This window comes from Lissotriton helveticus, chromosome 2_1, assembly GCF_964261635.1.
Source record: "Lissotriton helveticus chromosome 2_1, aLisHel1.1, whole genome shotgun sequence".
Lineage (NCBI taxonomy): Eukaryota > Metazoa > Chordata > Amphibia > Caudata > Salamandridae > Lissotriton > Lissotriton helveticus.
The window spans coordinates 1,874,957,447-1,874,972,486 of record NC_136059.1 but is presented as its reverse complement, the minus strand read 5'-3'; the positions used below and the strand labels follow the sequence as shown (position 1 = coordinate 1,874,972,486).

General features: G+C 45.4%; 1 protein-coding gene across 1 annotated transcript in view; it reads right to left on the bottom strand.

Annotated features, from left to right (window-relative positions):
• Positions 1–15,040, bottom strand: part of NAA15 (N-alpha-acetyltransferase 15, NatA auxiliary subunit) — a 689,053-nt gene that overhangs the window by 178,344 nt on the left and 495,669 nt on the right. Inside the window, exons 15-16 of the mRNA XM_078676786.1 lie at positions 10,914–11,107; positions 2,517–2,625 (exon numbers count right to left, since the gene is read on the bottom strand). Of these exons, the coding sequence (XP_078532912.1) occupies positions 2,517–2,625; positions 10,914–11,107 (303 nt within the window). The remainder of the gene's footprint in view (positions 1–2,516; positions 2,626–10,913; positions 11,108–15,040) is intronic.

The following is a 15,040-nucleotide window of genomic DNA, read 5'->3' as shown; positions in this document are numbered from 1 at the left end:
AATGCAGGCACCGGCGGTGGGGATAAGTAACCGACATCAGTCGGTTGCAGTCGGTACAGGGCTTGAACCCGGGCATCCCTACCGGCACCTAGAGTCGTGAAGATTCGAGAAGAGATCAAAAATGATAAAAAAAAGTTCAGTAAAAAAGTGACTAAGGTACTGCTTTCTCCGGACCTGCGCTTGCTGGCGCGGAAAAAAGAAGAACTGACGTCAGCGCGCGAGGGCGGCGTCTAAGTACTCCGACAACGTCATCCCGGTGGCGAAGACGGACACGGAGCCGCAGACGATGCCTACCGACGCGCAAGGGTACTGCTACGCAAAATTTTCTGGATCCAGTCTAACGCCTGGGGATTATTCTAAGGTAAGGAATCTAACTAATGTGTTTCTTTCAGATTCACGGTTATAGTTACTTTTCAGGTTCAGTGCTGGGCTGAAAGGTACAGCACTGGCGTCTCTCCTGATCGGAATTTGTTGTTCGGCTGAATTTAGATGAATATTTTAAAGTTTCATAACTCCACACTTAGAAGAATTTCCGGGTGCAGCGGTGTCTTTTGATGTCGGAAAATCTTACCCTCTGCTGGTTGCGGTTCGGGTGGGTCCCTTGTGAGGCTGCAGGCATCGTCTGGTTCGTCAAGGAGGGTCCTTGGGCACTGGATTTCAGGTTACAATCGACGGAGGGACATCCTCAGGGTCTTTGTCCACTCTGGCACAGGCCGGGCTCGGCGGGTGCAATGGGCTGGATTTGCGGTTCCTGCCTGGCACCAGGGGTGTTGTTTTTTTAGCAGAACCACTTCTCGTGGGAGTCCCAGTCTTGGTAGAGTCTCAAGCCAGTCAGGTCCTCCAGGGTTTTTGAGGTTGCTGACCACTGAAGGCGCCGGAATTTTGTAGGAGCAGGTTCAAGGAGCAACAGGCTGGTAAGGCTGGGGCCAAGTCAGTTGGTGCTGTCCTCTTGTTAGCAGCTGCACGGCAGGCCAGCTGGTTTCTTGATCTTCTTGCTTGTTTCAAATCGGGATCTGAGGAAGGAAGGTTCAGGGTGCCCCTAAATATTAATTTTAGGGGCGTTACAGGTAGGGTAAGGGCAGGGACCAATGGGTCCCTGTCCTGGGGTGTGTACGCCCCCTATACTGCTCATCTCCTGTGGGAGCCTATCTCTGACTTAGGGTTTTCCGCCTATCTTCCTGCCAGAGTGGCTTTCCCGCCTATCTTCCTGCCAGAGTGGGGGTCAGAACCGGTTGGGTCCAGTTGCGGAGTACGGCAAGTGGCCTGGAGAAGCTCCCAGAGGCGGGATGCCCATCCTGGGGGAATGGACCTAGCACCTCGCCCAGGATGTGCATTGTGGCAGGCTCAGGAGAGAGGATGGCTCTCTACCCAGGGGTCCAGCAACTTGTCTGCTGTGTGGCACTCAAGGCAGCCTCTCAGACAAGACGTGGATTGTAGGTTAGTTTTCAGGGGGCATCTCGAAGATGTGGGGGCATGCAAGAAAGAGGGCACTTTCTCACAGTGGGGTGTCAGAAGCGTGATCTTGGTGCCAACCGGCACCAGAGGACGCGAGTTGGCCAAGAGTCTTCTTTTTAATTGGAATTGTCTTTTGGGACAATGGGGGAGCTGTACTTATGTTACATTGACCATGTGGGAAGTCCTCCTCTTGGTCGGAGTCGAATTCCGACATAGTGACCAGCTCCTGCTCCTCCTCAGTTTGACTGGCCTCACCAGCCTGTTCGTCGGATTGTTGACCAAAGATAACCGGAATGGAGCTTGTATGCTGGCTCTGCATGTTGCGACATTGAGTCAGACGGTTGCAAAGCGTTTTCTTGGAGCGGAAAGCCTGGCACATGTTGCAGTCTTGTTCTCTGTGTTCGGGGGACAAAACACAGATTACACACTTCGTGTGAGTCAGTGTGTGGGTATTTCGCATGACAGAGGGCAGAATTTGAAGGGAGTTCGTTCCATTGACTGCAGGTCCACCCGTCGCGGGTAGGCCCGACAGTCTTCCACGAACATTCCTGTCAAACAATTTTTTTTTTGTAATTACGATACGCGATAGGAAGGGAGACGCGATCGAAAACAATACTGTCGAGGGTGAGTATCTTGCGCACAGAGAGAAACCGAAGGAACGATGACGAACCGGTGCACAGCGATAGACATCCGAACCCGATGGCGGAAAACACAATCTAACAATGGAGTCAATGCCCATGTGCACTATCACCGAAAGGAGGAGTCCCCTACCTTAGGACTGGAAAGACTTCTCCAAAGAAAAACAAGTGCAAACATCCGGACCCAACACTAGATGACGAGCTACGCACACAGCATGTGATCTACAACACTCATGCCTCAAACACATTTGTTTGTCATTAACAAATCCAAACAAGATGGGGGAAATTAAGTATTTCTAAATCTGACCAGATTTGCAGAGAAAATGTAGAGGCAAAACCAGTTCAATAGCTCAGTCAGAATTCACCATCCCTACATGCGAGATGTCTTTCATAGCAAAACAAATATTTTAAACTACTGCTTACCTTTCCTAAAGTAGATCTCAAAGGCATAAAGGTGGGTTTCTATTTTGTTTTTAACTAAATTCTTCAATGGTGTTAAAAACTTTATTGCTTCTTCCAGTGGACTCTCAACCTAAAACGAGAAAATGACTTCTATTTAGATGAAATTCTTCAGAAAAAACAAAAATAGAAACCATGATAAGATCAAATAACTAAGACACGTTCAAACTATCACCAGTTAGGACACACTGATGTATTTGTGCCATTTAGCAACATGACTAGAAAGGCCAAGCTTCACACACACGGGGCAGCCACGCATCACAGGTTCACTGGATTCACAAAATATACAAACATTCAAAAGCAGTAACAAGTGACCTACCCACGGTAATGATTTTTCTGGTGGATAAATTATATAAGAAATGCGTTACTTACCTGTAACAGCAGTTATCCAGTATTGGTATCTTTCATAGATTCACATGCCTGAATCATTCCCCGTCGTCGGGGTGGGAGTCCCCGGTAAATAATTATAATAATGTCACATGGACATATACTTAGTACTAGGCCAGAGGCCTCACATTAGTAGCCTATCTAGGTCCTTATGTAAAAAGGACCAAACTTTGGCCAGTAGCCAATCAGCCCTTATCACCCTCCTGACCTTCCTGGAAGGAGCCCTTGTCCCTCAGATTTTCGTAAGCACCGTGCCAAGTAGTACCTACTGAGAAGACTTAGGTGAGCCCTTCCAGGGGAGGCGGGTGGGTTGCATGTGAATCTATGAAAGATACCAATACTGGATAACTGCTGTTACAGGTAACGCATTTCTTATCCAGTATTATGGGTATCTTTCATAGATTCACATGCCTGAATCAGAATAGCAAGCAATAATGAGCACATTTCTCACATATATCTTGAAAGACATAATAAACTTATCATAAGTTGTTACACAGTTTACATGATACTCACAACCTGATAAGAAATGTGCGATAAATTACCTGGAAGGCGGGATGATAGGAAGAAGGCTCACCTCTAATGAAATAGATGACGTAGGACCGCCTGTCCTACTGCTGCATCCTTCATAAGTTCAGAATCCAAGCAGTAGTGCTTGGTGAACGTATGCGGCGTCTTCCATGTCGCCGCTCTGCAGATGTCGACAATGGGTACCCCAGCAAAGAGCGCCATGGAGGTGGCTACCGCTCTAGTGGAGTGAGCTCGAACCTTTGAAGGCAGAGGATGGCCCGCCTGTTGGTGACAGAATGCGATGGCCGCTGAAATCCATCTGGAAATGCTCTGTTTTGTCAATGCTAGGCCTTTCCTGGGCCTGCTGAATGCAACAAACAATTGGTTAGACTTCCGAAATTGCTCAGTCCTGTGTATGTAGAATTTGAGACATCGCTTGAGGTCCAATGAGTGCAGAGATCTTTCAGCTGCAGATGATGGATTTGGGAAGAAAGATCTCAGGACAATAGGTTCATTGAGACGGAAAGAGGACGGAACCTTTGGTATAAATTTTGGATTAGTCCTTAAAATGACCCTGTCATTCTTAAACTGGATAAAAGGGTCTTGCACAGAAAAAGCCTGCAGTTCACTCACTCTCCTTGCTGACGTGAGCGCCAGTAGTAGAGCCGTTTTCCATGACAAATATTTAAGATCTGTTTTGTGAATTGGCTCAAACGGGTGTTTCATTAGTTGAGCTAGTACCACGTTTAGTTGCCATGTAGGTGGTGACGCTCGTACTGGAGGGAAAGTTCTGAATAATCCCTTCAGAAACTGCTTGACCAGTCTGTTGGTCCATAGTGAAGCGCCACACGAAGAACGTCTAAACCTGGAGATGGGCGCCAGATGGACTTTTATTGAAGCGTGTGCCAGCCCTGAATTGGCTAGGTGGAGCAAATAGGGCAGAATTTGTGCTGGAGTAGAAGTGAACGGATGCAATTTCTGAGCCCTACACCACAAACAGAACCTTTTCCACTTAAGGGAATATGTCTTATTAGTACTTTCAGCCCGGGCCCGGGCTAGAACGACTCTGCATTCCTGTGGAAGATCTAGATTCTGGAACTCTCTGAACTCAGGAGCCAAGCCGATAATTTGAGAGATGTTGGATCCGGATGTTGGACTTGTCCCTGGTTCATTGTAAGGAGATGTGGGCATGTCCTGAATAGAATTGGAGGTTCCAGCGATAGAAGGTGTAATTCTGTATACCAGTGCAGGCACGGCCACGCTGGGGCTATCAGGATCATGGTACAACTCTCTGCTTTCAATTTCCGGAGAACCCTTGGGATTAGGGGAAACGGTGGAAAGGCGTAAGCAAAGGTCTTGCACCATGTCATCGAAAAAGCATTCCCTAGGGATCTTTTCTGGGGAAGCCAGCTTGCGTAACGTTGGCATTTCGCATTCATTTCCGTCGCAAAGAGATCCAGGTGAGGCTTGCCCCAACGGGAGAACACTGAGTCGAGCGTCTTCTGGTCGAGCTCCCACTCGTGGCAAATTGAGCGCTGTCTGCTTAGCGAGTCTGCCAGGATGTTGTCTACTCCTGGGACATACTCTGCCCGCAGAGAAATGTTGTGTTGGAGTAGCCACCTCCAAATTTGCTGAGATTCGCGAGACAACGTCTTGGATCGAGTACCTCCCTGTTTGTTTAGGTAGTGCATTGTGGTGGTGTTGTCCGTCCTCACAAGCACTGGGAAGCTCCTGATTCGGGGTAGAAATGCCCGAAGAGCTAAGCGTACTGCTCGTAACTCTAGCAAATTGATGTGGAATCGTTTTTCTGCCACTGACCACTGACCTTGAACTTGCAATTCCTGAAGGAGCGCTCCCCATCCTTCCAGTGATGCGTCCGTGGTTATGACATAAGGGGAGACTGGGAGTAAAAAAGGAAGGCCTTTGTTCAAGTTGTCGCCCAGAAGCCACCATCTCAGAGCCTTTTTCATGACCTGAGTGATCTTGACCCAGTCGTCGAAAGATCCTGTACTTTGGATCCACTGATTTGTTAAAGCTTCCTGTAGAGGTCGCATGTGGAGACGACAATGCGGAATGAGAAATATGTTGGAAGACATCATTCCTAGCAACGACTTGAATAGTCGAACCCTGACTCTCTTTTTGGTCTGAATTTGGACGGCCAGGTTTCTCAGCTTGACCTGACGTTCCCTGGAAGGGAAGGCTTTCTCCTGTTGTGTATCCAATGTCGCTCCTAGGAAATTGAGACGTCGTGATGGACGTAGATTTGACTTTTCCTGGTTGAGCGTTAGGCCTAAGTTCTCGAAGAGACGAAGGCAGGCGGTAGAGGACTTGGCCACGCCTGGCCGAGTAGGAGCCTTGACAAGCCAGTCGTCCAGGTAGGGAAAGACTTGATGATGATGCTGGCGAAGGTATGCTGCTACCGGAGACAGACACTTTGTAAAGATGCGTGGAGCTGACTTCAGGCCGAATGGTAAGACTGAACTGGTATGCCTGCCTGCCACTGTAAACCTCAGGAATTGTCGATGACTCTTGTGAATGAGGATATGAAAATAGGCATCCTGGAGGTCCAAGGATACCATATAGTCTTTTGAATTGAGCAGGTGTAATACCTCCTGAAGGGTAACCATACGAAAAGACTGCTTTTTGAGGTATTTGTTTAGGTTTCTCAAATCCAGTATCGGTCTCCACTGCTTCTTCTCCTTTTTTTCGATCAGGAAGAATCGGGAATAGAATCCTCTCCCCTTTTGTTCTCGAGGAACTCTTTCCACTGCTTTTTTCTGAAGCATTAGCAAGAGTTCCTGTTGAAGTATGTTTAGATTTTTGTGTTGCGCCGGACATGGTGGATTTGGAGGAGGATGCTCGAGAAACTCCAGAGTGTGTCCGAAGCGGACTAACTGCAACACCCAACGATCTGTCGTAATTTTCTTCCAATTGTGAAGGAAGTTGGTAATTTTTCCTCCAACTACGAACTGTGGAGAAGAGGCGGAGGCCAGCTGGAGAAAGCAGTCATTGACGTCTGTTATTGTCTTTCTTTCCTCCTCTTCCTCGAAAGGACGACTTGTTATATGAGGATTGTCCTTGTTGTTGTTGCCTCTGCTGATATTGAGGTTTGTACTGCTGGGAAGAATTATAAGAGGACTTGTAACCTTGATAGTTGCCACGAGACTGTTGTCCTCGACCTCTGGAGCCTCGAAAGGAATTCTGCTTGAATTGTAGAGTGCCTAGGGCTTTCTCCGTTTCGGTATCCTTCTTAATGCCTTGCAGCATGTCATCAATATGGTCACCGAAAAGGCGCTCCCCATCAAAAGGCATGTCGAGGACTTTGGCTTGCACTTCAGGCCGGAATGCTGTGGCTTTAAGCCAGCCCTGGCGCCTTAAAACTGCTGCTCCCGCCAATTGACGGAACCCTGTGGAAGCAATATCCAGGGCCAACTCCATCATCTCTGAAGCAGAGCGTTCACCCTCCAGCAAAATCTTTTTAACCTCGTCTTTCTGGTCTTCTGGAATCGCCCCCAGATATGGGGCTATATCTGCCCATATCTGTCGATTATAGCGACCTAGTAAAGCCAGAGAATTTGCAGCCCTGATTGATAGGGCGGACATGGAGGAAAATCTCTTGCCAATGGCATCAAGCTTTCTTCCTTCTTTATCAGGAGGAGCGGTCATTGTCGCTGACGGATTGCTGGACTTCCGCTGAGCGGCCTGAGATATAACTGAATCAGGTTTAGTTTGACCAGTCAAACATGCGGGTGCAGTGTCTGGGGCTTTGTATTTCTTTTCAAGTCTAGCCGGCACTGGAATGAGAGAGAGAGGAGTTTATTATTTTTTGTCCTTGCTCCCATATATAATCGATTACTGGAATGGAGCGAGCTGATCTCTTGAAGGGTTCTTTGAAATCATGAAGAAAACAGTCCTTCGTTTCCGATGCTATTTGGATGTTGAATCTTGCAGCCGCTCTTCCTACGATATTATGGAATCCCCCTAAGTCCTCAGGGGTTGAATCGTCCTGTACTTGGTCTGGGGATATTGGATCTGGGTTAGCATTATAATCAGAATCCATATCATCGTCATCATGTATTTCGCCTTCTTCATCCTGGGCCTCATCAATTCCCACTTTTTCCTCATATTCTTCCTCATCCGTAGAATTTTGAGGAGGAAATGTCTCTTGTTCCTGATGCACATCCCGCGGGAGAGGCCGCTGTCGATGTTTAGGAGTTGGTGTTTCCTGTGGTACCTGTACTCCAAAGGCAGGAGCAGATGATGGAAACCTTTGTTTATAATCTGAAATTAGAAATTGTAGGTCAGAAACAATTGAAGCTGGAAGGCACACCATAGGCTGAACAGTGGTATGCTCTTGAACTGATTCTTGAATTGTAATTTCCTCAAAATCTTCACAGTCCGAACTCTCATGAATTTTGATGTTGAGATGAGAGGGACTGGATGCTATGGGAAACATGGACTGATCTTCTGGATCTTCCGTGTCTAAAAACTGCGTTGGCATCAACTGTTGGACCTTGCTGGGTGAGGTCATCTCTGGTGTGACCAAACATGACGACATTTTAAAGTGTGTATATGTATACTTCAATGAGGGAGAGCCCTTGGAGTGTAAATCCTTTGACGCGGTGTCTGTTGATGGTGTAGCGTCTACTATTTTTGATGTTTCAGGTGTTTTCATTGTCATTGTTGTTTTCGTCGACGACGTCCTCGTCGACGGCGTCGACACTGTAGCATTCGACGACGACGATGCCACCGTCGACGGTCTCGTCGTCGACAGGCCCGTCGACGGTGGCGTCGACGACCTCGTCGACGACGGTGTCCTCGCCGACGAGGAACTCGTCGACGGCTGTATCTTCGTCGACGGTTGTGTCTTCGTCGACGATGGGATCTTCGTCGAAGATGGGATCTTCGTCGACGAGGAAGTCCTCGTCGACGATGGGATTTTCGTCGACGCTGGAAGCTTTGCCTTCGCCGATGATGAAGCAGACGTCGACGGGAGCGCTGTCAAAGGCGACGACGACGATTTTGTGACAGGAATGACAGAAGATATTGACCTACCCATCGTCGACGACGTGGTAGTAGTCGATGCCATGGAGAAAGTAGACGCCGTGGATGTCGAAATGGAGACTGTCGACAACGTCACAGGCAGGCTAGACGACATTATAGCAGGCTTTTTGAATTCGGTCATCTGAAGAGAAGGCTTGACCTTAGGATGACTCTCAACAGACTTTGGCTTCTTGTGAGGAGGCGCCACAGACTGATCTGGAGATGACTGCCCAGGCCTTTTTGAAGCGGAGTGGAAGCTCCTGAAGGAACACTCGCTCTCACCTGAGGAGACTACCTGCTCTTTGTTCTTTAGTCTCTGGAGCCACAGAAGCAGTCGCCCTTCCCTGTCCTTCAACGTCTTGACCGGGAGAGTGCAACAAATCTTACATTCCTTGGCAGAATGCTGAGGATAGAGGCAATACAGGCAATCTTCATGTTTGTCCTCTATATGTAACCTCATTTTACTACAAGAGGCACAGGGTCTAAAAAGCGCTTTTTTAGGAGTAGTAGCCATATTAACTACCAACACTTGAAGAATAAAAGGATAAAAGGATAAAATCCAAAGATATAGGAAAAAACCTGAGCAGAGCTCAGTGGAGACTCCCTTCAGCACGACGTGCGGTAGAAAATCTGAGGGACAAGGGCTCCTTCCAGGAAGGTCAGGAGGGTGATAAGGGCTGATTGGCTACTAGCCAAAGTTTGGTCCTTTTTACATAAGGACCTAGATAGGCTACTAATGTGAGGCCTCTGGCCTAGTACTAAGTATATGTCCATGTGACATTACTATAATTATTTACCGGGGACTCCCACCCCGACGACGGGGAATGATTCAGGCATGTGAATCTATGAAAGATACCCATAATACTGGATAATCTCAGATTCCTCATCTACAAAATATTTCTAGGCGCCATACTGGTTTCAGAAAGTTCTCAGAAATGCTCGTGTGCTGCAAGGTGGTGGTGCGTGTAGGAAGACGGTTTATTTGGTGTACCAAAATGAGGTACACCATGTAGAAAGTCTAGAAAACCCTTATTGGTTTACAGGGCTTAAATTAATAATCCCAAATGCTCTCTTTTGTGGTAGTGTTGGTGAGCAGTTTAGGCTTATCGGAGGGTAGTGTTAACCATTTGTTGTACACACAGTCAATAAATAAGACATTCAAGAAGAAACTTGAGCCCAATATCGGAATTTTTTTTATGTATTTTAAACAATAACTTTGTAATCTGGTAAATACTTTAGAAGTTATCAAATTTTACACTAAAAATAGAAAATGACAGCTGTCAGATTTGAGGCAGGACACTCGAACGGGGTTATGTTATCCTAAGGGAGAAATATTCACAGCATAAGGTCACTTGGAAATAACTTACAGGACTGATGTTCTGGACTACAGGTGACTAGGGGCCAAGGTCGAAGAAAGTAACAAGAGTTCAGTTTCACCTGCCTTGGGGTGTACGGGTACAGAGGTTATTTCAGCAGTGGTAGTCTCGGATGCTATATGCAATGGGAAAAGTACCTGGAAGGAAAAGGCTGCAAGGTGTGGCTGTGAGAACAGTCTCAGTCACCGGATATGGGCCGCACCTCTTTCACAGCAACTTCTCGCCACACAGTCGCCCGGGTACCGAACTACAGCTTCCACTTCTATCACGAAAAGACACTCTGCACGCCAAAGTGCGGCCCACTGACCAGGCCCACCATCTTCCTGACCATGTATTATTCTAGGATACCCTTTGGGGAACATGATATAGGACGGATGTCAGGGTTTACACCATAGCTGCTCGGAGCTCACCTGATGAACAGCCTTTCCTGTTCGTGGCCAACCCATGCCCTCTAATTTGTATTTAAGCTAAAACTTAATGGTCATTCGAGGTGGTTCCAATGAATTTCATCAAGGTTTGCACGCTGGCACTTTTTTAAATTTTAACTTCAATGTGATTCGTTTAGATATACACAGCACTTTATTCATCCTTTGCGGACTACTCATTCAGTTTTAATGTATTAGACATGTATTCATATTTAATATTCGAAATCTATGACCCTGAGGCTGTTCTGTTAAATATTTTTGTTTAATTAGAATGGTTATAACAAATTCCTATATTGTCTTTTAATATGTGAATTTAATGTCTTGTTTTATGCATTCATTCTCTGTTCCTTTTATGATTGTGAAAAACCGAATACAGAATATTTGACTGACTGAGCCCAGTACTGTAATTGATTATGACCGAAATAAGTGTTATGTAGCCATGTATTGTTTTACTGATGTACAGTGCAATAAAGTGGTGTGATATTATGCCACAACCTGCTTCATACTAATAAAATGTTTCTTAAAAAAAATATTGATTGGCTGCACTAATTTGATAGTGCTACACGTGCTATCCAATTATTCAAAAACTATTTTTTTTTTAAAGGGCTGGCAAAGAAAATTACCTTTGCTAGCTTATCAGGAATAAGCTCTTCTTTCGGCCCGCCAATTTCTTCATCATCATCTTCTTTCTTTTTCTTTTGATTCCTCTGAAGCTTTTCTTTTTCAGCATTCTTTTTCTCTTCTTCTAACTGTGCTTTTTTCTGTGCCCGTCTCTGCTTATTACGTAATTTTTTCAGCTCCTTATCTGACATATTTGCTATTAAATCAAAGTACAAGATACACAATCAGGATATCTTCATTTTCAAAAAACAAATGTTTATCAGCAGAAATAAATAACTAATCGCTTAAGTGTTATTCATGATCTGTTGGGCTGCAAAGATCAAATAAGCAGTTGAAACAAAAAGGCACTTTATTTGCAGTTGAGGCAGCATTAAATCAAATGGAATCATTCACTTTATTATGTCAAAGGCAAGTCCATATATTTTCAGAGACGTGTGTAGGAAGCTGGCTCTGTATGCACTACACCAAAGTTATAGTGTGCACAGAGTCCAGGGGATCCCCAAAGGTTTACAGAGGTAAAAGTAGAGAATACCTTACTCTCTATTTGTGGTAGTGTGGGCAAACAGTAAAGGCTTTATCAGAGGGTACTCTTAAGCATTTATTGTACACGCTCAGGTAAGAAATGATACCACACACACAAAGAGTGAACACAGACCAATTATTTCTATCAATAAATGTTTCTTTGTTGTATTTTTAGAACCAAACAAAACTTTGTGCAGGTAAGTGGAATTCCACTTTTCAAGACATATTGATCAACAAGCAAGCTGGATGAATAATGATTTTTGTTACAGGTTTGTGAAATATTCAAATACAGTTGAAATTACTTTTTGATTACTCTTGCTTACTTTTTAGAGTACTTTTTTGATTACTTTTTCTACTCAGTGTGATATGCATAGATAAGATACTGGGACAATTCCAAGATAAATGTTAAGTAAAACAGTTTATCAAAACATAGTTTCTTATATTTCCATACAAACACCCACAACACAGACGTTCTTCAGAGGAAAACAGTCAATGCAATTATATGGAGGAAGGAAAATGCTACATACCAGTATGCATCTGTTCTTGGCATGTAGAGCTGCAGAGTTACACACTGTGCATAGATCGCCACCTAGTGTTGGGCCCGGATGTTTGCAGTTTGTTTTTGTCCTGATAAGTTTTTGGGAAGTCACGAGATAGGTGACTCCTCCTTTGGACCACATTGCGCATGGGCATCGGCTCCATCCTCAGATTGTTTTTCGCCATTAGGGAAATGATGGAGCTTTGCAAGAAAAGGAAGGATGTCCATGTAAGCTGTATCTAATTAAGATAATACTGGAACAGCCAAGGGTAGCCGGGTGGGCGTGTGTAACTCTGCAGCTCTACATGCCAAGAACAGATGCATACTGTTAAGTAGCATTTTCCGTTGAGGCATATGCGCTGCAGATTACACACTGTGCATAGATTGCATAGCAGTACCAACTCTTAGCGGCGACCACCCCTATCTGTTGCAGTAGTTTGAAATAGTGTTTTGAGAACAGCCTGGCCCACATTAGCTTGTTGTTTGGTTTGCACATCTACACAATAGTGTTTTGTGAATGTGTGCGGTGTAGACCATGTAGCTGCTCTGCAGATGTCATCTAGGGGAATGTTCCCTAAAAATGCCATTGAAGCCCCTATTTTTCTTGTAGAGTGGGCTTTAGGAGGAACAGATAACGCTTGTTTAGCTTTGTGGTAGCAAATCTGTATGCATTTGATAATCCATCTAGCTATCCCATATTTTGATATGGGATTACCCTTATGTGGTTGTGAGAAAGACACACAAAGTTGTTTGGTCTTACGAAAGGATTGTGTTCTCTCGATGTAGTATAGCAATGCTCTTTTGACATCTAGGGTATGAAGAGCTCTTTCTGCTACTGTCTGTGGCTGCGAGAAGAAAACGGGCAGTTCCACAGATTGGTTGAGGTGGAAGGGAGAAATTACTCTGGTCAGGAATTTCGGATTAGTACGGAGAACGACCTTATGATGCATTTGCAAGAAAGGTTCTTGAATGGTTAGTGCTTGTAGTTCACTAAGTCTCCGTAGTGAAGTAATAGCTACTAGGAACGCAACCTTCCATGTTAAAAATTGTAGTTCACATTTGTGTAAGGGTTTGAAGGAAAGTCCCATTAGCCGTGTGAGAACAATGTTTAAATTCCACACAGGTGAAGGTGGTACTGTGGGAGGAATTGTTCTCTTAAGGCCTTCCATAAAGGCTTTAATAGCAGGCACTCTGAAGAGAGATAGAGGCTGTCTGTTTTGCAGATATGCTGCTATTGCAGCAAGATGCAGTCTAATACACGTGTAGGCTAAGTTACATCTTTGGAGATGCAGTAAGTATCCTATGATGTGTTGAATAGACACGTCTAGGGGATTAATATTGTTGTTGTGACAATATATTACAAAGCGTTTCCACTTTGCTGCATAACATGCTCGTGTGGTTGGACATCTAGCTTCTTTTATGACATTCATGCAGTCTGGAGGAAGGTTAAGATATCCAAATTCTAGGATTTCAGGAGCCAGATCGCAAGGTTGAGCTGAGCTGGGTCTGGGTGCCTGATCTCTCCACGGTTCTGTGTTAAAAGGTGTGGAGACCGGTATAATTTTTGGGGCGGTACTACAGACAGTTGTAGCAGTGTGCTGTACCACGGCTGTCTGGCCCACGTTGGAGCAATGAGGTTCAGAGAATGCTGCTGTAGTTTGCGTACTACCAGTGGCATGAGTGGTAGAGGTTTTAAAGCGTACGCAAATTTGTTTGACCAGTTCATTCATATTGCATTGCCTTTGAACAGTGGGTGTGGATATCTGGCGGCGAAGCTTGGACATTTGGCGTTTTCGTGGTTGGCAAAGAGGTCTATCTGAGGTTGTCCCCACATCTGAAAGAATGGTTGAAGAACTTGCATATGAAGTTCCCACTCGTGGGTCTGTTGTGTCAGACGACTTAACTGATCCGCTATGGTAATTTGTACTCCTGGAACATGCTGGGCTAGAAGGAATATGTTTTGAGGTATAACCCACCGCCATATGGCATGTGCTAGTTGAGAGAGTTGCAATGAGTGTGTTCCGTCCTGTTTCTGTATGTAATACATGGCTGTTATGTTGTCCGTGCGGACTAACACAGCTTTGTTTGATACTTGATTTTGGAAAGCTTTTAGTGCTAGGAATATAGCTAGTAACTCCAGATGATTGATGTGGAGTAGCTTTTGTTGCAGTCTCCACCTGCCTTGCATGGTGTGTTGCAGTAGGTGGGACCCCCAGCCGGAGAGCGATGGGTCCACTGTCAAGATTATCTGAAGCACTGGCTCTAGGAACGGTCGTCCCTTGGAAAGGTTTTTGGTGTTCCACCACTGCAGAGAGCGAGGAGACTGACCGTCTACAATCACTAGTCTGTTAATTGACCTTGAGCCTGGTTCCATTGACGTGATAGGTACTCTTGTAGAGGATGCATTTGAAGTCTTGCATGGGGCACTATGAAAATGCAAGAGACCATCATCCCTATGAGTTGCATGAACACTCGTGCTGGAAGGGAGTGTTGTGTCTGAAACTTTGTGAGAAGAGTTTGCATGCTGGCTATCCTCACTGGAGTGGGATAAGCTAGCACTGTTGAGGTATTTATTGTAGCACCAAGGTACTGTTGTACCTTGGATGGTTGCAGATGAGACTGTGTGGTTTATTGTGAACTCCAAGTTGTGGAGCAGTTGGATCGTGGCATGAGTGTGTTCCACACACTGGTTGTATGAGCTGGCTTTTATGAGCCAGTAGTCGAGGTACGGGAAGACATGGATGTGCTGTCTTCGTAAATGTGCTGCCACTACTGCTAGGCACTGGTGAATACTCTTGGTGCTGTTGTGACTCCCAATGGGAGTACTTTGAATTGATAGTGCTGCCCGTCTATTACAAATCTGAAATACTCCCTGTGAGCTTTGTGAATGGGAATGTGGAAGTATGCGTCCTTGAGATCTAGAGTAGCAAGGAAGTCGTTTTGTACTAGGAGAGGAAGGACTTGTTGGAGTGTGACCATGTGAAAATGGTCTGACTGTATGTATATGTTTAGCCTTCTGAGGTCCAGAATAGGCCTTAGAGTGCCGTCCTTCTTTGGGATGAGAAAATA